Source organism: Pseudophryne corroboree, chromosome 4 (assembly GCF_028390025.1).
Source record: "Pseudophryne corroboree isolate aPseCor3 chromosome 4, aPseCor3.hap2, whole genome shotgun sequence".
NCBI lineage: Eukaryota > Metazoa > Chordata > Amphibia > Anura > Myobatrachidae > Pseudophryne > Pseudophryne corroboree.
In genome coordinates this window covers 162,252,819-162,276,212 of record NC_086447.1, presented here as the reverse complement: position 1 = coordinate 162,276,212, position 23,394 = coordinate 162,252,819, and the positions used below count along the sequence as shown (strand labels likewise).

At 44.1% G+C, this 23,394-nt stretch overlaps 1 protein-coding gene across 3 annotated transcripts in view; it reads left to right on the top strand.

Annotated features, from left to right (window-relative positions):
• Positions 1-23,394, top strand: part of UGGT1 (UDP-glucose glycoprotein glucosyltransferase 1) — a 381,222-nt gene that overhangs the window by 257,449 nt on the left and 100,379 nt on the right. For all 3 annotated transcript variants that reach the window (XM_063915521.1, XM_063915522.1, XM_063915523.1), the window contains exons 17-20: positions 603-734; positions 1,027-1,191; positions 2,594-2,714; positions 3,590-3,688. In XM_063915521.1, the coding sequence (XP_063771591.1) occupies positions 603-734; positions 1,027-1,191; positions 2,594-2,714; positions 3,590-3,688 (517 nt within the window). The remainder of the gene's footprint in view (positions 1-602; positions 735-1,026; positions 1,192-2,593; positions 2,715-3,589; positions 3,689-23,394) is intronic.

The window sequence follows — 23,394 nt, the reverse complement described above, 5'->3', positions numbered from 1 at the left end:
ACTGACTCCTGCTCCAGAATGTGGTGCCCCCCTTCTCTGCCTGATATCTATTAGTGGTTGGACACGGTTCTGATGCCACTGTGCTGCTGCATTTATACCGTGCGCAGGTGGATAATAATGAGCTCACTTTCCAACAGTAGTTATGTTAATACCTTAGTGTTTTGTCCTTCGTACAAAGTTTCTCAAGCTCCGACATTGCAGTCCTGGTTTTACGGATATCCATGCTTGGTTAAATGATATTGACAGAGGTACTAATTTATATAACTTTTCCAGCACTATGCATTACCTGGGTCACACCGTTTACACCGCAGGCTACCTGGGTCTCGTTACATTTCAAAGACGCTTTTCCTCCATGAAATAAAGGTTTTATTATCCTAAAGACTGCACCAAATCTGAATGGTGGCTGTGGTTCAGCCAAATACTGGGTTTTGTTCACTGTTTGTACAGTGAAGACGTGTTATGTCACTCATATTGTTCTGCCATCTGGGGACATTCTGGATACTGGTGATCCAACTAAATTGCAGACTAATGCATGCTAGTTTAACTGTTAAAACTGTCTTTGATACAATCACTGTTTTCTCCTTTTATTCCTGTTTGTGTAGATATATAACAAGGTCCGAACTGGGGAAAAGCTGACTGTGAAACATGTCACCAACGTTCTGGAACAGAAGTATCCCTACGTGGAGCTAAGCAGTATTTTGGGCCCTGACTCTGCCTATGACCAGTATAGAAGGGTAAGGCATTCCTTTATGCATTCTGTGACGTTCACGTTGGCCTCAAGGTGACCATTAATGCTTAAAGTTTCATGTTACACTGGTCCATCTGTCAGGCGCGATCACTCATTGTATTAGCACTGTGTCACAGTAGTAAGTTACCAATAAGATATTTCCGCACACTATATTTTATTAGCAACTTAATTAGATGATTACCAGAACTAGGAAACATATGGAATAACTCTGTTTGCTTTCACTGCAATGTGTTCTCACCCGGTCACTGGTTGTCATGTAAGTGTGCTGTGTTTTGCAGGAGGGCAGGGAGTATTTCCTGCAGACCGGATTGTCACCGCTGCCTGTGGTTCTCTTCAATGGAATACCATTTCCAAAGGACCAGCTGGACCCTGATGAGCTGGAGACAGCATCAATGCACAAAATCCTTGAGTCCACCACCTTTTTCCAGAAAGCAGTGTATCTGGTGAGATGTGTGATCTTGTACTTGCCAGCTAGACCCTGTTACTTATATCATAATATACACATCCTATATAGATGTAATGGGGATGACCGCAACACAGATTCACTGCACAGTGGCTGCTTACTAGAGGCCTATTATCATGTGTGTCCCCTTCCTTCTCTTTGCACAAGAAGCTTAGGGATATAGTGCTGGTTTATAGAAGTGGAGGTGTTGCCCATAGCAACTAATCCTCTTCTAGAAGGTGCTAGATAAATAAGTGGAATATGATTGGTTGCTATGGGCAAAATCTCCACTTCTAAAAATCTGCACTTTAGTAAATATACCTTTTAGCGCAGTGATCTCCAATCTGTAGCTCGCGAGCTACCGGTAGCTCGCCGTAATATTTTCGGTAGCTCACAAAGCGCACGGGCTTGGGCAGACACTGGCACTCCTCCCTTCATTTTTAATATGTTGCCGGCCGTCAGAGCTCGTGGACCGGCAGTGGCGGCACCTGATTGGCTACCGGACCACGAGATTTGATTGGCTTACTTACCGCCACCATATTTTAAATGCCTGCTGCTGCCAAAGACTCTGTCACCCTCACCGCAGTCGCTCTCCCTACTTCACGGGAGAGGCTCGCGCTGCGCTCTCCTCCCCTTCCGTCCCTCATACAGGAGGAGCAGCATCAGCGGCAGTAGAAGAAGCCAGCAAGGGTTAGCTCTGTGTGGGGCACTGTATCGGACACTGCGGGAGGGGCATTTTATCTGGCGCTGCGGGGAGCATTTTAAATGGCACTGCGGGGGGAATTGTATCTGGCACTGCTGGGGGACATTATTCGAATATCTGGTACTGCTGAGGGGCATTATTTGTGTATGTGGCACTGCTGAGGGGCATTATTTGTGTATGTGGCACTGCTATGGGGCATTATTTGTGTATCTGGTACTACGTGGGGCGGGGGCATTACTTGAAGTTGTAAGGCCACACCCACTTTTGTGGGGCCGCACCCACTTTCACGGGAACGCACGCGCATTGGGGGGAGGGGGTAGCTCCTTCAGAGGTTTTATTTTCCGAAAGTAGCTCACACCCCAATTAAGGTTGGAGACCACTGCCTTAGCGCTTGCAATTTTTTGTGGGCACCTACAATAAAGTAAAACCATTTTATAAAAGTAAATCAAAGCAAGATGGTAAGTGCTCACTGATCTACATAACATCCAGATGCAGTGTCACATATTCCTGACCTCCAATGTTAAATATATCATAATACAATCCATATTCATGCCCTTGGGATATAATGTTTCTGAAACAGGAATTGTAGTGATGTTCTTTGAGTGTAAGTAGGTTTTCTGTGTCTCCATGATCTTGAACCTCCTATTAGATTTTTTGTATTATGCTTCTTTTATGGAATATAAACTATGACTTTCCATAGGGAGAACTGACTAATGAGCAAGATGTTGTGGATTTCATTATGGCTCAGCCCAACGTCATTCCTCGTATTAACCTACGAATCCTAGAGGCGGAGCGCCAGTACCTGGACCTGACTGCTACCAGTATGTCCCCTCTCAATGTGTCTCAGCCCACTGCGCAGGTTTCTACTGTACAGGCACAGTTGTTCATTGTATTATTTTTTTTTTAAAACGTTGAATAGAAAATAAATTTGCTGTGTAGATACAAATGTATCTTCTACTCAGACCGGCGCTTGTCTGCTGTCCTATCAGAGGGTGACGCAGTTTAGCAGAACTACCTAGAGAAATAGAAGGCATACCTTGTACATTGTACTTTAAGTGCAATATTAATGCGATTTACAACATATATTGTATTTCTGAGACATTGTACACGCTGACTTTGAAGATGTATCATCTTGCAGTCTAGTTGTACAGACGTGGCCAGCCGATAAACCATAACGTGCATTGCAACCCACACAACCTTGAATGTTTATGGCCACTGATTGCTTTGAATATAAACTCGCAGAGCTTAATGCTAACTTTGGTTAAATAAATGTAAACTTGTGCCGCTTCTTCTTCAGCTGTAGGGAGCTGGGATGGTGCACTCTGTGAGACAGGGAGGGCACTGATGGGGACTCAAAGAAACTTCCCCTGTATCCCTCTTCTATCTCCGTTTTTTCAGTTTCCTAGTCAATTTTCCCTCTGCAATTTTCCACTTCATTTTTTATAAAAAAAAAATTCACCTGAAAAAGAAATCTAGCACTTTAAACAAAGTGAATGTAATTTGTGTACACTAATTACTGAACTCATCAGAAGGTATTATGTAGCTGCTTCCTGCCATTCTGCTGTTTGCCCGTTTCCTCCAGGCTGTTGGTGTCGCTGGTAGTTTGGGAACTTGTTATTCATAGAGTAGCTATTAATGCAACCAATACTGATATATTTCATCTCCTACCTGTCTGATTGTATTCTGTGCTTTGCAGATAACTTCTTTGTGGATGATTATGCCAGATTTAGTGTTCTGGATACCAATGCGAAGAGTGCTGCTATAGCCAACAGTATGAACTACCTCAGTAAGAAAGGTAAGGAAACCAGGTGCGCTGGCTCGTGTGTAACCTTATTGACTGCACTCTCTGGTTTACTCCTCACTTTATAGACTTAACATAAAGTACGCACCATAGGCAGGTAAGCAAAAATGTTTATTAAATCCTTTTTTCAGAGCTGTATAGAAGAGAACTGGATGCAATGGGGTATAGAGGGCATTTAAAATGTACTATACAGCCATTGTCTGCCTAGGACCTTCAGTATATTTGTAAGTGCCCACCGAAGTGCTTTCTTACCCAAAATGCAACCAAAGCTCTCATCTTCCATCTAGGATACTGCAATCTCATCCTATTTATTATTCCCTTCGCATGTATCCCTGCTTTATTCTGGTCTGAATGATGCAGCAAGACTGTCCCTTCATTTACTGCTCCACACCGCTCTGCAAAACCCTACAGCACATAGCTCTGCATATTACTCCGAATTACCATCCTTTGTTACTTAGCAAAAATCATCTTGAAATATTCCTCACGTTCTTGATCTACCACTTACCTATAACAAGCCTCCTCTGATAGCCACCTCTTACTGTCACCTGCCAGACTTCTCTTACGCTGCAATCAGCCTATGGAATTCCTACCCCAGCAGGCTGATACACTGATGGACGGGATGCCGTCGGTCATAATACCGACAGCGGCATCACGTCCATCAAAATCTCGATAGACCCCCCAGAAAGTACCCTAATCCTCCCTTGTGGGTACCTAACCCTAACCCTCTGCGGTGGTGCCTAACCTTTTCTTCCCCGCTGCTTAAACCTAAACCTCCCCGCTTGGTGCCCAACCCTAACCCCCCCTCCCCGGTACCTAACCATCCCCTTTCTGTTCCTGCACCCTAACCCCCCTTGTAATGCATAAACCTAACCTCCCATCCCCCGTGGCAGGAAGCGAGCGCGTCCAGCTAACAGAATATTCGTGATTCCAGACGTTGGTATTTTGACGCCAGGATCCCGAGCTACGTCGGGATTGTGATGCCGGCATTATGCCGTCGTTCGGGATTCTGGTGTCTGTATTTCGACTGCCGAGATCCCGTCCGGCTACATTTTAACTGCATCCCCTCCTCACCTCACCATGGTGCGCCCTCGCTGTTGTCTCCCTCCTCTTTTCTCAGCCCTTTGCCCACCGTACTGAAAACTCTCTCAGAAGCAGGGCCCTTCCTACTAACTTATCCCTGTCTGCATTTATTGTGTTTTATATCTGCTCCGTTTCCCCCCCTGTACAGCATTGCAGAGCACTTACAAAAAATCAGCAATAATAATAATAATAAATTGTCCTGAAAAATGGATTGTGATTATTGAGCGAGAGTTTTAATTGCACCATAAAGCATCAATTAATCATCTTCCTCTTATCCTGGTTACCAGAAATGTTTGTGTGTTGTAAAAATGTAAATGTTGTACTAGGAAATCTTTTATCACTCTTGTTAATGTAATGAAATTAGCAAACACATTTTCTCATGCTAAAACGTTTTAGCGTTCTAAGTGATAATTGTCATCCATTTACAATGTACAGATGACTCTATAAGTACTGTATTTATGTTTCTTCCTATTCTCTGTAGTGTGTAACGATGTATATCCCTTCCCCCACCTACCATCCTCTGTAGTGTGTAACTATGTATGTCCCTTCCCCACTTACCATTCTCTGTAGTGTGTAACTATGTATATCCCTTCCCCACTTACCATTCTCTGTAGTGTGTAGCTATGTATATCCCTTCCTCACTTACCATTCTCTGTAGTGTGTAACTATGTATATCCCTTCCCCAGTTACCATTCTCTGTAGTGTGTAACTATGTATATCCCTTCCCCACTTACCATTCTCTGTAGTGTGTAGCTATGTATATCCCTTCCTCACTTACCATTCTCTGTAGTGTGTAACTATGTATATCCCTTCCCCAGTTACCATTCTCTGTAGTGTGTAACTATGTATATCCCTTCCCCAGTTAACATTCTCTGTAGTGTGTAACTATGTATATCCCTTCCTCACTTACCATTCTCTGTAGTGTGTAACTATGTATATCCCTTCCCCACCTACCATTCTCTGTAGTGTGTAACTATGTATATCCCTTCCTCACTTACCATTCTCTGTAGTGTGTAACTATGTATATCCCTTCCTCACTTACCATTCTCTGTAGTGTGTAACTATGTATATCCCTTCCCCACTTACCATTCTCTGTAGTGTGTAACTATGTATATCCCTTCCCCAGTTAACATTCTCTGTAGTGTGTAATTATGTATATCCCTTCCTCACCTACCATTCTCTGTAGTGTGTAACTATGTATATCCCTTCCCCACTTACCATTCTCTGTAGTGTGTAACTATGTATATCCCTTCCCCACTTACCATTCTCTGTAGTGTGTAACTATGTATATCCCTTCCTCACTTACCATTCTCTGTAGTGTGTAACTATGTATATCCCTTCCCCACCTACCATTCTCTGTAGTGTGTAGCTATGTATATCCCTTCCCCAGTTAACATTCTCTGTAGTGTGTAATTATGTATATCCCTTCCTCACCTACCATTCTCTGTAGTGTGTAACTATGTATATCCCTTCCCCACTTACCATTCTCTGTAGTGTGTAACTATGTATATCCCTTCCCCACTTACCATTCTCTGTAGTGTGTAACTATGTATATCCCTTCCTCACTTACCATTCTCTGTAGTGTGTAACTATGTATATCCCTTCCCCACCTACCATTCTCTGTAGTGTGTAGCTATGTATATCCCTCCCTCACCTACCATTCTCTGTAGTGTGTAGCTATGTATATCCCTTCCGCACTTACCATTCTCTGTAGTGTGTAGCTATGTATATCCCTTCCCCACTTACCATTCTCTGTAGTGTGTAACTATGTATATCCCTTCCTCACTTACCATTCTCTGTAGTGTGTAACTATGTATATCCCTTCCCCACCTAACATTCTCTGTAGTGTGTAACTATGTATATCCCTTCCCCACTTACCATTCTCTGTAGTGTGTAACTATGTATATCCCTTCCCCACCTACCATTCTCTGTAGTGTGTAACTATGTATATCCCTTCCCCACTTACCATTCTCTGTAGTGTGTAACTATGTATATCCCTTCCCCACTTACCATTCTCTGTAGTGTGTAACTATGTATATCCCTTCCCCACTTACCATTCTCTGTAGTGTGTAACTATGTATATCCCTTCCTCACTTACCATTCTCTGTAGTGTGTAGCTATGTATATCCCTTCCCCACTTACCATTCTCTGTAGTGTGTAACTATGTATATCCCTTCCTCACTTACCATTCTCTGTAGTGTGTAACTATGTATATCCCTTCCCCACTTACCATTCTCTGTAGTGTGTAACTATGTATATCCCTTCCTCACTTACCAGTGTGTAACTATGTATATCCCTTCCCCAGTTAACATTCTCTGTAGTGTGTAATTATGTATATCCCTTCCTCACCTACCATTCTCTGTAGTGTGTAACTATGTATATCCCTTCCCCACTTACCATTCTCTGTAGTGTGTAACTATGTATATCCCTTCCCCACTTACCATTCTCTGTAGTGTGTAACTATGTATATCCCTCCCTCACTTACCATTCTCTGTAGTGTGTAACTATGTATATCCCTTCCCCACCTACCATTCTCTGTAGTGTGTAGCTATGTATATCCCTCCCTCACCTACCATTCTCTGTAGTGTGTAGCTATGTATATCCCTTCCGCACTTACCATTCTCTGTAGTGTGTAGCTATGTATATCCCTTCCCCACTTACCATTCTCTGTAGTGTGTAACTATGTATATCCCTTCCTCACTTACCATTCTCTGTAGTGTGTAACTATGTATATCCCTTCCTCACTTACCATTCTCTGTAGTGTGTAACTATGTATATCCCTTCCCCACTTACCATTCTCTGTAGTGTGTAACTATGTATATCTCTTCCCCACCTAACATTCTCTGTAGTGTGTAACTATGTATATCCCTTCCCCACTTACCATTCTCTGTAGTGTGTAACTATGTATATCCCTTCCCCACCTACCATTCTCTGTAGTGTGTAACTATGTATATCCCTTCCCCACTTACCATTCTCTGTAGTGTGTAACTATGTATATCCCTTCCCCACTTACCATTCTCTGTAGTGTGTAACTATGTATATCCCTTCCCCACTTACCATTCTCTGTAGTGTGTAACTATGTATATCCCTTCCTCACTTACCATTCTCTGTAGTGTGTAGCTATGTATATCCCTTCCACACCTAACATTCTCTGTAGTGTGTAACTATGTATATCCCTTCCCCTCTTACCATTCTCTGTAGTGTGTAACTATGTATATCCCTTCCTCACTTACCATTCTCTGTAGTGTGTAGCTATGTATATCCCTTCCACACCTAACATTCTCTGTAGTGTGTAACTATGTATATCCCTTCCCCTCTTACCATTCTCTGTAGTGTGTAACTATGTATATCCCTTCCCCACTTACCATTTTCTGTAGTGTGTAACTATGTATATCCCTTCCCCACCTAACATTCTCTGTAGTGTGTAACTATGTATATCCCTTCCCCACCTAACATTCTCTGTAGTGTGTAACTATGTATATCCCTTCCCCACTTACCATTCTCTGTAGTGTGTAGCTATGTATATCCCTTCCTCACTTACCATTCTCTGTAGTGTGTAGCTATGTATATCCCTTCCCCACCTACCATTCTCTGTAGTGTGTAACTATGTTTCTCTAACGTCCTAGAGGATGCTGGGGACTCCGTAAGGACCATGGGGATAGACGGGCTCCGCAGGAGACATGGGCACTTTAAGAAAGAATTTAGTTCCTGGTGTGCACTGGCTCCTCCCTCTATGCCCCTCCTCCAGACCTCAGTTTGATACAGTGCCCAGACGAGCTGGGTGCTTTTCAGTGAGCTCTCCTGAGTTTACTGATAGAAAGTATTTTGTTAGGTTTTTTATTTTCAGGGAGCACTGCTGGCAACAGACTCCCTGCATCGTGGGACTGAGGGGAGAGAAGCAGTCCTACTCTCTGAAGCTAGGTCCTGCTTCTTAGGCTACTGGACACCATTAGCTCCAGAGGGATTGGTACGCAGGATCTCACCCTCGCCGTCCGTCCCTGAGCCGAGCCGCCGTCCCCGTCGCAGAGCTGGAAGATAGAAGCCAGGTGAGTATGAGAAGAAAAGAAGACTTCAGAGGCGGCAGAAGACTTCATGATCTTCACTGAGGTAACGCACAGTACTACAGCTGTGCGCCATTGCTCCCACACACCTCACATACTCCTGTCACTGTAAGGGTGCAGGGCGCAGGGGGGGGCGCCCTGGGCAGCAATATAAACCTCTTATTTGGCAAAAGGAGCATATATACAGCTGGACACTGTATATATGCATGAGCCCCCGCCAATTTTACACTTTTAGCGGGACAGAAGCCCGCCGTCGAGGAGGCGGGGCTTCTCCCTCAGCACTCACCAGCGCCATGTTTTTCTCCACAGCACCGCTGAGAGGAAGCTCCCCGGACTCTCCCCTGCTTATACCACGGTAGAAGAGAGGGTTTTAAAGAAGAGGGGGGGCACATCATTTGGCGCAGATAATAACAGCGCTACTGGGTAAACATTAAATTGCTGTGTTTTTTCCTGGGTCATATAGCGCTGGGGTGTGTGCTGGCATACTCTCTCTCTCTCTCTCCAAAGGGCCTTGTGGGGGAATTATCTTCGGATGAGCATTCCCTGAGTGTGTGGTGTGTCGGTACGTGTGTGTCGACATGTCTGAGGTAAAAGGCTCTCCTAAGGAGGAGATGGAGCAAATGTGTGTGTGAGTGGTGTCTCCGTCGACAACGCCGACACCTGATTGGATATGTGAAATAAAGTGCTGTGGTAAATTTATTGCACAAAAGATTAGAGAACAGACAGTGAATCTACACAGGTCTGTCCCTATGTCGCAGAGACCTTCAGAGTCTCACAATGCTCACTATCCAAAATAATAGACACTGATATCGACACGGAGTCTGACTCCAGTGTCGACTACGATAATGCAAAGTTACAGCCAAAACTGGCTGAAAAGTATTCAATATATGATTATTGTAATAAAGGATGTTTTGCATATCACTGATGACTCATCTGTCCCTGACACGAAGGTACACATGTTTAAGAGGAAGAAAGCTGAGGTAAATATCCCTCCTCTCATGAAGAAAAAGAGCGGGAATCTCCAGACAAGAAGCTGCAGCTTCCCAAAAAGAATTCTCAGGAAATATCCTTTCCCTACTAGGGCCAGGATACGATGGGAATCTTCCCCTAGGGTGGACAAAGCTTTGTCACGTTTACCCAAAAGGTAGCGCTGACTTAACAGCTATCCTCAGGGATCCGGCAGATAGCTTGCAGTAAAAGTACTTTGAAGTCCATTTACACACATTCTGGTACACTACTCAGACCGGCGATTGTGTCGGCATGGGTTTATAGCGATGTAGCAGCGTGGACAGATACCTTATCAGCTGAGATTGAAGCCCTAGATAAGGATACCATGTTATTGACCCTAGTATATGTATGTATATATGTATATATATATATATATATATATATATAAAACATGCCCAAAGAGACATTCGTCTACTGGGTTCTAGAGTCAACGCTATGTCGATTTCTGCTAGAAGTGTCCTGTGGAACATGCAATGGACAGGTGATGCCGACTAAAAGAGGCATATGGAAGGTTTACCTTACAAGGCTGAGGAATTGTGTGGAGAAGGGCTCTCGGACCTGGTCTCCACAGCTATAGCTGGTAAATCTGATCTTTTGCCTTATATTCCCTCACAGCCTAAGAAAGCACGACATTATCAAATGCAGTCCTTTCGGTCGCAGAATAACAAGAAAGTACGAGGAGCGTCCTTTCTTAACAGAGGTAAGGGTACAGGGCACAGCTAGTTCCCAGGAACAGAAGTCCTACCCGGCCTCTACTACATCCAACGCATGACGCTGGAGCTCCGCTAAGGGAGTCCGCCACAGTGGGAGCACGTCTTCGACTCTTCAGCCACATCTGAGTTCACTCACAGATGGTTCCCGGGGCAATAAATAATTGTTTCTCAGGGTTACAAGCTGGAATTCGAAAGGTGCCTCCTCGCCGGTTTTTCCTTATCGGATCTACCGGCTTCTCCCCCAGAAAGGGAGATAATATTAAATACAATTCACACATTGTATCTCCAACAGGTGGTGCTCAAGGTTCCCCTCCTGCAACAAGGAAGGCGATATGACTCAACCTTGGCTGTAGTCCCGAAACCGTACGGTTCGGTCAGACCTATTTTTAAAATTAAAATCTCTAAACCTATACGGGAAAAGGTTCAAATTTAAAGTGGAATCGCCCAGAGCGATCATCGCCAGCCTGGAAGGGGGGGATTTGATGGTGTATCTAAACATAAAGGCTGCATACCTTCATGTTCCCATTTATCCACCCCATCAGGCGTACCTGACAATTGCGGTACAGGATGGTCATTACCAATTTCAGGGTAATTGGCGGAAATAATGGTGCTCCTACGCAAGCAAGGAGTCACAGTTGTCCCATACTTGGACGATCTCCTAATAAGGGCGAGATCAAAAGAGCAGTTGTTGAACAGCGTGTCACTTTCGCTGAAGGTGTCACAGCAACACGGCTGGATTCTCAATTTCCCGAGGTCACAGTTGGTTCCTATAACTCGTCTGCCCTTCTTGGGTATGATTCTGGATACAGACCAGAAATGGGTTTACCTTCAGATAGAGAAGGCCCAGGAACTCATGACTCTAGTCAGGGACCTATTGAAACCAAGACAGGTGTCAGTGCATCACTGCACTCGAGTCCTGGGAAAAACATTCCCTTCAGCAGGTTCCATGCGAGGACTTTCCAATGGGACCTACTGGACAAGTGGTCCGGGTCACATCTACAGATTCATCAGTTGATCACCGTATCCCCCAGGGCCAGGGTATCTCTCCTGTGGTGGCTGCAGAGTGCTCACCTTCTAGAGGGCCGCAGATTCGGCATTCAGGACTAGATCCTGGTGACCACGGACGCGAGCCTCCGAGGCTGGGGAGCAATCACACAGGGAAGTTATTTCCATCAAGTCAAGAGACTTGTCTTCACATCAACATATTGGAACTAAGGGCCATATACAACGCCCTACGTCAAGCGGAGACCTTTCTTCGCGACCAACCGGTTCTGATCCAGTCAGACAACGTCACCGCAGTAGCTCATGTGAACCGCCAAGGCGGCACAAGGAGCAGAGTGGCGATGGCGAAAGCCACCAGAATTCTTCGCTGGGCGGAGAATCATGTAAGAGCACTGTCAACAGTGTTCATTCCGGAAGTGAACAACTGGGAAGCAGACTTCCTCACCAGACATACATCCTGGAGAGTGGAGACTTCATCAGGAAGTCTTCGCACAGATTGCAGTTCGGTGGGGACTGCCACAGATAGACAGGATGGCGTCCCGCCTCAACAAAAAGCTGCAGAGTTATTGAGCCTGGTCAAGAGACCCTCAGGCAGTAGCGGTAGACTCCCTAGTGACACCGTGGGTGTTCCAGTCAGTCTATGTATTTCCTCCTCTTCCTCTCATACCCAAGGGTTGAGAATAATAAGAAAAAGGAGGAGTGAGAACAATCCTCATTGTTCCAGATTGGCCACGAAGGATCTGGTATCCGGATCTGCAGGAAATGCTTACAAAAAATCCGTGGCCTCTTCCTCTAAGGCAGGACCTGTTGCAACAGGGCCCATGTCTGTTCCAAGACTTACCGCGGCTGCGTTTGACGGCATGGCGGTTGAACGCCGGATCCTAGCGGAAAAAGGCATTCCGGATGAGGTCATTCCTACGCTGATAAATGCTAGGAAGAAAGTGACATCTTAACATTATCACCGTATATGGCGAAAATTTGTTTCTTGGTGTGAGGCCAGGAATGCTCCTACGGAAGAATTACATCTGGGCCTTTTCCTTCACTTCCTTCAAACTGGAGTGAATTTGGGCCTAAAACTTAGGCTCCATTAAGGTTTAGATTTCGGCCCTATCCATTTTCTTTTAAAAAGAGTTGGCTTCTCTACCAGAAGTTCAGACATTTGTAAAAGGAGTGCTGCGTATTCAGCCTCCTTTTGTGCCTCCGGTGGCACCTTGGGATCTTAACGTGGTGTTAAGTTTCCTAAAGTCACACTGGTTTGAACCACTTAAAACGGCGGAGTTAAAATATCTCACGTGGAAGGTGGTCATGTTACTAGCCTTGGCTTCGGCTAGTCGTGTGTCAGAATTAGCGGCTTTGTCACATATAAGCCCCTATCTGGTTTTCCATATGGATAGAGCAGAATTGCGGACCCGTTCGCAATTTCTGCCGAAAGTGGTATCATCTTTTCATATGAACCAACCTATTGTGGTGCCTGTGGCTACACGTGACTTGGAGGATTCCGAGTTACTTGATTTGGTCAGGGCTTTGAAAATTTACGTGGCCAGAACGGCTAGAGTCAGGAAAACTGAAGCGCTGTTTGTCCTGTATACATCCAACAAGATTGGTGCCCCTGCTTCAAAGCAAACTATTGCTCGCTGGATTTGTAACACGATTCAGCAAGCGCATTCTACGGCTGGTTTGCCGTTACGAAAATCGGTCAAGGCCCATTCCACTAGGAAGGTGGGCTCTTCTTGGGCGGCTGCCCGGGGGGTCGCTGCACTACAGCTGTGTCGAGCTGCTACTTGGTCGGGTTCAAACACTTATGCAAAATTCTATAGGTTAGATACCCTGGCTGAGGAGGACCTCATGTTTGCTCAATCGGTGCTGCAGAGTCATCCGCACTCTCCCGCCCGTTTGGGAGCTTTGGTATAATCCCCATGGTCCTTACGGAGTCCCCAGCATCCTCTAGGACGTTAAAGAAAATAAGATTTTACTTACCGGTAAATCTATTTCTCGTAGTCCGTAGAGGATGCTGGGCGCCCGTCCCAAGTGCGGACTTCTTCTGCAATACTTATCTATAGTTATTGCTTCAATAAGGGTTACGTTATAGTTGCATCGGTCTTGCACTGATGATATGTTGTTTTCATACTGTTAACTGGGTAGTTATCACAAGTTATACGGCAGGGGTGGGTAACCTCCGGCCCGCGAGCCGTATAAGGCCCGCAAAGCCGTTTGGTCCGGCCCACCAGCTTGTGTCAGTGAGACACGCTGCCGCTCAGTCCGGCGGCAGCGTGTCTCAACTGTCAGAACAGGGAGGAGAGCGCGGCTGTCGGGTGGGAGCGGCGGCGTGTAGTACTTCAGACCAGCCGCCGGTCCGTGAGCCAATCAGAGCTTGCGGACCGGCTGCCGATCCGCGAGCTCTGATTGGCTCTCGAACCGGCGGCTGGTTTGAAGTACTACACGCCGCCGCTCCCACCCGACAGCCGCGCTCTCCTCCGTGTCCCACGGTAAGCAGCACGGAGGGGAGGGGGGAGGGCATCTGTATACCTGGCACTGTGGGGGCATTTGTATACCTGGCACTGTGGGGGCATCTGTATAACTGGCACTGTGGGGGCATCTGTATAACTGGCACTGTGGGGGGCATTTGTATACCTGGCACTGTGGGTAGCATTTGTATACCTGGCACTGTGGGGGCATCTGTATACCTGGCACTGTGGGGGGGCATTTGTATACCTGGCACTGTGAGGGCCATTTGTATACCTGGCACTGTGGTGGGCATTTGTATACCTGGCACTGTGGGGGCATTTGTATACCTGGCACTGTGGGGGCAATTGTGGATCTGGCACCGCACTATTGGGGGCATATGTGTATCACGTCCCATTTTAACTGGCCACACCCATTTTTTGGGCGCGTGCGCGCCTCTCCGGCGCGCACACACAGTACCTCTAAGGGGCAGACCTACTGGGGGGCAGGATAATTTTTTAAGTTGAGAATTTTTGTATGGCCCACGAAGGATTTTATAAATATCCAAATGGCCCTCGGTAGAAAAAAGGTTCCCCACCCCTGTTATACGGTGTGATTGGTGTGGCTGGTATGAATCTTGCCCTTGGATTAACAAAATCCTTTCCTTGTACTGTCCATCTCCTCTGGGCACAGTTTCTCTAACTGAGGTCTGGAGGAGGGGCATAGAGGGAGGAGCCAGTGCACACCAGGAACTAAATTCTTTCTTAAAGTGCCCATGTCTCCTGCGGAGCCCGTCTATCCCCAGGTCCTTACGGAGTCCCCAGCATCCTCTACGGACTACGAGAAATAGATTTACCGGTAAGTAAAATCTTATTATATCCCTTCCTCACTTACCATTCTCTGTAGTGTGTAGCTATGTATATCCCTTCCACACTTACCATTCTCTGTAGTGTGTAACTATGTATATCCCTTCCACACTTACCATTCTCTGTAGTGTGTAACTATGTATATCCCTTCCTCACTTACCATTCTCTGTAGTGTGTAGCTATGTATATCCATTCCTCACTTATCATTCTCTGTAGTGTGTAACTATGTATATCCCTTCCACACTTACCATTCTCTGTAGTGTGCAACTATGTATATCCATCCCTCACTTACCATTCTCTGTAGTGTGCAACTATGTATATCGCTTCCCCACCTACCATTCTCTGTAGTGTGTAACTATGTATATCCCTTCCACACTTACCATTCTCTGTAGTGTGTAGCTATGTATATCCCTTCCTCACTTACCATTCTCTGTAGTGTGTAGCTATGTATATCCCTTCCTCACTTACCATTCTCTGTAGTGTGTAACTATGTATATCCTTTCCCCACTTACCATTCTCTGTAGTGTGTAACTATGTATATCCCTTCCTCACCTACCATTCTCTGTAGTGTGTAACTATGTATATCCCTTCCTCACTTACCATTCTCTGTAGTGTGTAACTATGTATATCCCTTCCTCACTTACCATTCTCTGTAGTGTGTAGCTATGTATATTCCTTCCCCACCTACCATTCTCTGTAGTGTGTAACTATGTATATCCCTTCCTCACCTACCATTCTCTGTAGTGTGTAACTATGTATATCCCTTCCTCACTTACCATTCTCTGTAGTGTGTAACTATGTATATCCCTTCCTCACTTACCATTCTCTGTAGTGTGTAATTATGTATATCCCTTCCCCACTTACCATTCTCTGTAGTGTGTAACTATGTATATCCCTTCCCCACCTACCATTCTCTGTAGTGTGTAGCTATGTATATCCATTCCTCACTTATCATTCTCTGTAGTGTGTAACTATGTATATCCCTTCCACACTTACCATTCTCTGTAGTGTGTAACTATGTATATCCATCCCTCACTTACCATTCTCTGTAGTGTGCAACTATGTATATCGCTTCCCCACCTACCATTCTCTGTAGTGTGTAACTATGTATATCCCTTCCTCACTTACCATTCTCTGTAGTGTGTAGCTATGTATATTCCTTCCCCACCTACCATTCTCTGTAGTGTGTAACTATGTATATACCTTCCCCACCTACCATTCTCTGTAGTGTGTAGCTATGTATATCCCTTCCCCACTTAACATTCTCTGTAGTGTGTAGCTATGTATATCCCTTCCCCACTTACCATTCTCTGTAGTGTGTAACTATGTATATCCCTTCCTCACTTACCATTCTCTGTAGTGTGTAACGATGTATATCCTTTTCCCACTTACCATTCTCTGTAGTGTGTAACTATGTATATCCCTTCCTCACCTACCATTCTCTGTAGTGTGTAACTATGTATATCCTTTTCCCACTTACCATTCTCTGTAGTGTGTAACTATGTATATCCCTTCCTCACCTACCATTCTCTGTAGTGTGTAACTATGTATATCCCTTCCTCACTTACCATTCTCTGTAGTGTGCAACTATGTATATCCCTTCCTCACTTACCATTCTCTGTAGTGTGTAACTATATATATCCCTTCCTCACTTACCATTCTCTGTAGTGTGTAGCTATGTATATTCCTTCCCCACCTACCATTCTCTGTAGTGTGTAACTATGTATATACCTTCCCCACCTACCATTCTCTGTAGTGTGTAGCTATGTATATCCCTTCCCCACTTACCATTCTCTGTAGTGTGTAACTATGTATATCCCTTCCTCACTTACCATTCTCTGTAGTGTGTAACGATGTATATCCTTTTCCCACTTACCATTCTCTGTAGTGTGTAACTATGTATATCCCTTCCTCACCTACCATTCTCTGTAGTGTGTAACTATGTATATCCTTTTCCCACTTACCATTCTCTGTAGTGTGTAACTATGTATATCCCTTCCTCACCTACCATTCTCTGTAGTGTGTAACTATGTATATCCCTTCCTCACTTACCATTCTCTGTAGTGTGCAACTATGTATATCCCTTCCTCACTTACCATTCTCTGTAGTGTGTAACTATATATATCCCTTCCTCACTTACCATTCTCTGTAGTGTGTAGCTATGTATATTCCTTCCCCACCTACCATTCTCTGTAGTGTGTAACTATGTATATACCTTCCCCACCTACCATTCTCTGTAGTGTGTAGCTATGTATATCCCTTCCCCACTTAACATTCTCTGTAGTGTGTAGCTATGTATATCCCTTCCCCACTTACCATTCTCTGTAGTGTGTAACTATGTATATCCCTTCCTCACTTACCATTCTCTGTAGTGTGTAACTATGTATATCCCTTCCTCACTTACCATTCTCTGTAGTGTGTAACTATGTATATTCCTTCCCCACCTACCATTCTCTGTAGTGTGTAACTATGTATATCCCTTCCACACTTAACATTCTCTGTAGTGTGTAGCTATGTATATCCCTTCCTCACTTACCATTCTCTGTAGTGTGTAACTATGTGTATCCCTTCCTCACTTAGCATTCTCTGTAGTGTGTAACTATGTATATCCCTTCCTCACTTACCATTCTCTGTAGTGTGTAACTATGTATATCCCTTCCCCACCTACCACTCTGTAGTGTGTAACTATGTATATCTCTTCCCCACTTACCATTCTCTGTAGTGTATAGCTATGTATATCCATTCCACACTTACCATTCTCTGTAGTGTGTAACTATGCATATCCCTTCCCCACTTAACATTCTCTGTAGTGTGTAACTATGTGTATCCCTTCCTCACTTACCATTCTCTGTAGTGTGTAACTATGTATATCCCTTCCCCACCTACCATTCTCTGTAGTGTGTAATTATGTATATCCCTTCCCCACTTACCATTCTCTGTAGTGTGTAACTATGTATATCCCTTCCCCACCTACCATTCTCTGTAGTGTAACTATGTATATCCCTTCCCCACTTACCATTCTCTGTAGTGTGTAGCTATGTATATCCCTTCCTCACTTACCATTCCCTGTAGTGTGTAGCTATGTATATCCCTTCCCCACTTACCATTCTCTGTAGTATGTAACTATGTATATCCCTTCCTCACTTACCATTCTCTGTAGTGTGTAACTATGTATATCCCTTCCCCACCTACCATTCTCTGTAGTGTGTAACTATGTATATCCCTTCCTCACTTACCATTCTCTGTAGTGTGTAACTATGTGTATCCCTTCCTCACTTACCATTCTCTGTAGTGTGTAACTATGTATATCCCTTCCTCACTTACCATTCTCTGTAGTGTGTAACTATGTATATCCCTTCCCCACCTACCATTCTCTGTAGTAGGTAACTATGTATATCCCTTCCTCACTTACCATTCTCTGTAGTGTGTAACTATGTATATCCCTTCCCCACCTACCATTCTCTGTAGTGTGTAATTATGTATATCCCTTCCCCACTTACCATTCTCTGTAGTATGTAACTATGTATATCCCTTCCTCACTTACCATTCTCTGTAGTGTGTAACTATGTTTATCCCTTCCCCACCTACCATTCTCTGTAGTGTGTAACTATGTATATCCCTTCCTCACTTACCATTCTCTGTAGTGTGTAACTATGTGTATCCCTTCCTCACTTAGCATTCTCTGTAGTGTGTAACTATGTATATCCCTTCCTCACTTACCATTCTCTGTAGTGTGTAACTATGTATATCCCTTCCCCACCTACCACTCTGTAGTGTGTAACTATGTATATCTCTTCCCCACTTACCATTCTCTGTAGTGTATAGCTATGTATATCCATTCCACACTTACCATTCTCTGTAGTGTGTAACTATGCATATCCCTTCCCCACTTAACATTCTCTGTAGTGTGTAACTATGTGTATCCCTTCCTCACTTACCATTCTCTGTAGTGTGTAACTATGTGTATCCCTTCCTCACTTACCATTCTCTGTAGTGTGTAACTATGTATATCCCTTCCTCACTTACCATTCTCTGTAGTGTGTAACTATGTATATCCCTTCCTCACTTACCATTCTCTGTAGTGTGTAACTATGTATATCCCTTCCCCACCTACCATTCTCTGTAGTAGGTAACTATGTATATCCCTTCCTCACTTACCATTCTCTGTAGTGTGTAACTATGTGTATCCCTTCCTCACTTACCATTCTCTGTAGTAGGTAACTATGTATATCCCTTTTTCACTTACCATTCTCTGTAGTGTGTAGCTATGTATCTCCATTCCACACTTACCATTCTCTGTAGTGTGTAACTATGTATATCCCTTCCACACTTACCATTCTCTGTAGTGTGTAACTATGTATATCCTTTCCCCACTTACCATTCTCTGTAGTGTGTAACTATGTATATCCCGTCCACACTTACCATTCTCTGTAGTGTGTAGCTATGTATATCCATTCCTCACTTACCATTCTCTGTAGTGTGTAACTATGCATATCCCTTCCCCACTTACCATTCTCTGTAGTGTGTAGCTATGTATATCCCTTCCCCACTTACCATTCTCTGTAGTGTGTAACTATGTATATCCCTTCCCCACTTACCATTCTCTGTAGTGTGTAACGATGTATATCCCTTCCCCACCTACCATTCTCTGTAGTGTGTAACTATGTATATCCCTTCCACACTTACCATTCTCTGTAGTGTGTAACTATGTATATCCCTTCCACACTTACCATTCTCTGTAGTGTGTAACTATGTATATCCCTTCCTCACTTACCATTCTCTGTAGTGTGTAGCTATGTATATCCATCCCTCACTTACCATTCTCTGTAGTGTGCAACTATGTATATCGCTTCCCCACCTACCATTCTCTGTAGTGTGTAACTATGTATATCCCTTCCACACTTACCATTCTCTGTAGTGTGTAGCTATGTATATCCCTTCCTCACTTACCATTCTCTGTAGTGTGTAACTATGTATATCCTTTCCCCACTACCATTCTCTGTAGTGTGTAACTATGTATATCCCTTCCTCACCTACCATTCTCTGTAGTGTGTAACTATGTATATCCCTTCCTCACTTACCATTCTCTGTAGTGTGCAACTATGTATATCCCTTCCTCACTTACCATTCTCTGTAGTATGTAACTATGTATATCCCTTCATCACTTACCATTCTCTGTAGTGTGTAGCTATGTATATTCCTTCCCCACCTACCGTTCTCTGTAGTGTGTAACTATGTATATACCTTCCCCACCTACCATTCTCTGTAGTGTGTAGCTATGTATATCCCTTCCCCACTTACCATTCTCTGTAGTGTGTAACTATGTATATCCCTTCCTCACTTACCATTCTCTGTAGTGTGTAACTATGTATATCCCTTCCTCACTTACCATTCTCTGTAGTGTGTAACTATGTATATCCCTTCCCCACCTACCATTCTCTGTAGTGTGTAACTATGTATATCCCTTCCCCACCTACCATTCTCTGTAGTGTGTAGCTATGTATATCCCTTCCTCACTTACCATTCTCTGTAGTGTGTAACTATGTGTATCCCTTCCTCACTTACCATTCTCTGTAGTAGGTAACTATGTATATCCCTTCCTCACTTACCATTCTCTGTAGTGTGTAGCTATGTATCTCCATTCCACACTTACCATTCTCTGTAGTGTGTAACTATGTATATCCCTTCCACACTTACCATTCTCTGTAGTGTGTAACTATGTATATCCTTTCCCCACTTACCATTCTCTGTAGTGTGTAACTATGTATATCCCTTCCACACTTACCATTCTCTGTAGTGTGTAGCTATGTATATCCATTCCACACTTACCATTCTCTGTAGTGTGTAACTATATATATCCCTTCCACACTTACCATTCTCTGTAGTGTGTAACTATGTATATCCCTTCCACACTTACCATTCTCTGTAGTGTGTAACTATGTATATCCATCCCTCACTTACCATTCTCTGTAGTGTGCAACTATGTATATCGCTTCCCCACCTACCATTCTCTGTAGTGTGTAACTATGTATATCCCTTCCCCACCTACCATTCTCTGTAGTGTGTAACTATGTATATCCCTTCCTCACTTACCATTCTCTGTAGTGTGCAACTATGTATATCCCTTCCTCACTTACCATTCTCTGTAGTGTGTAACTATGTGTATCCCTTCCTCACTTAGCATTCTCTGTAGTGTGTAACTATGTGTATCCCTTCCTCACTTAGCATTCTATGTAGTGTGTAACTATGTATATCCCTTCCCCACTTACCATTCTCTGTAGTGTGTAACTATATATATCCCTTCCACACTTACCATTCTCTGTAGTGTGTAACTATGTATATCCCTTCCACACTTACCATTCTCTGTAGTGTGTAACTATGTATATCCATCCCTCACTTACCATTCTCTGTAGTGTGCAACTATGTATATCGCTTCCCCACCTACCATTCTCTGTAGTGTGTAACTATGTATATCCCTTCCCCACCTACCATTCTCTGTAGTGTGTAACTATGTATATCCCTTCCTCACTTACCATTCTCTGTAGTGTGCAACTATGTATATCCCTTCCTCACTTACCATTCTCTGTAGTGTGTAACTATGTGTATCCCTTCCTCACTTAGCATTCTCTGTAGTGTGTAACTATGTGTATCCCTTCCTCACTTAGCATTCTATGTAGTGTGTAACTATGTATATCCCTTCCCCACTTACCATTCTCTGTAGTGTGTAACTATGTATATCCCTTCCTCACTTACCATTCTCTGTAGTGTGTAGCTATGTATATCCCTTCCCCACCTACCATTCTCTGTAGTGTGTAACTATGTATATCCCTTCCCCACCTACCATTCTCTGTAGTGTGTAACTATGTATATCCCTTCCTCACTTACCATTCTCTGTAGTGTGTAACTATGTATATCCCTTCCTCACTTACCATTCTCTGTAGTGTGTAACTATGTATATCCCTTCCCCACCTACCATTCTCTGTAGTGTGTAACTATGTATATCTCTTCCCCACTTACCATTATCTGTAGTGTATAGCTATGTATATCCATTCCACACTTACCATTCTCTGTAGTGTGTAACTATGCATATCCCTTCCCCACTTAACATTCTCTGTAGTGTGTAACTATGTGTATCCCTTCCTCACTTACCATTCTCTGTAGTGTGTAACTATGTATATCCCTTCCCCACCTACCATTCTCTGTAGTGTGTAATTATGTATATCCCTTGCCCACTTACCATTCTCTGTAGTGTGTAACTATGCATATCCCTTCCTCACTTACCATTCTCTGTAGTGTGTAACTATGTGTATCCCTTCCTCACTTACCATTCTCTGTAGTGTGTAGCTATGTATATCCATTCCACACTTACCATTCTCTGTAGTGTGTAACTATGCATATCCCTTCCCCACTTACCATTCTCTGTAGTATGTAGCTATGTATATCCATTCCACACTTGCCATTCTCTGTAGTGTGTAACTATGCATATCCCTTCCCCACTTACCATTCTCTGTAGTGTGTAGCTATGTATATCCCTTCCTCACCTACCATTCTCTGTAGTGTGTAACTATGTATATCCATTCCACACTTACCATTCTCTGTAGTGTGTAACTATGTATATCTCTTCCTCACTTACCATTCTCTGTAGTGTGTAACTATGTATATCCCTTCCTCACCTACCATTCTCTGTAGTGTGTAACTATGTATATCCTTTCCCCACTTACCATTCTCTGTAGTGTGTAACTATGTATATCCCTTCCACACTTATCATTCTCTGTAGTGTGTAACTATGTATATCCCTTCCTCACTTACCATTCTCTGTAGTGTGTAACTATGTTTCTCTAACGTCCTAAGTGGATGCTGGGGACTCCGTAAGGACCATGGGGATTAGCGGCTCCGCAGGAGACTGGGCACAACTATAAAGAAAGCTTTTAGACTACTGGTGTGCACTGGCTCCTCCCACTAAGACCCTCCTCCAGACTTCAGTTAGATTCTTGTGCCTGGCTGAGCTGGATGCACTCTAGGGGCTCTCCTGAGCACCTAGAAAGAAAGTATATTTAGGTTTTTTATTTTACAGTGAGATCTGCTGGCAACAGACTCACTGCATCGAGGGACTAAGGGGAGAAGAAGCGAACCTACCAAACAGGTGGTAGTTTGGGCTTCTTAGGCTACTGGACACTATTAGCTCCATAGGGATCGACCGCAGGACCCGACCTTGGTGTTCGTTCCCGGAGCCGCGCCGCCGTCCCCCTTACAGAGCCAGAAGCAACGAAGAGGTCCGGAAAATCGGCGGCATAAGACTTCGGTCTTCACCAAGGTAGCGCACAGCACTGCAGCTGTGCGCCATTGCTCCTCATGTACACCTCACACTCTGGTCACTGATGGGTGCAGGGCGCTGGGGGGGAGGCGCCCTGAGGGCAATATATGACACCTTGGCTGGCAAATATACATCATATATAGTCCTAGAGGCTATATAGATGTAAAATTACCCCTGCCAGTATTCCAGAAAAAGCGGGAGAAAGTCCGCCGAA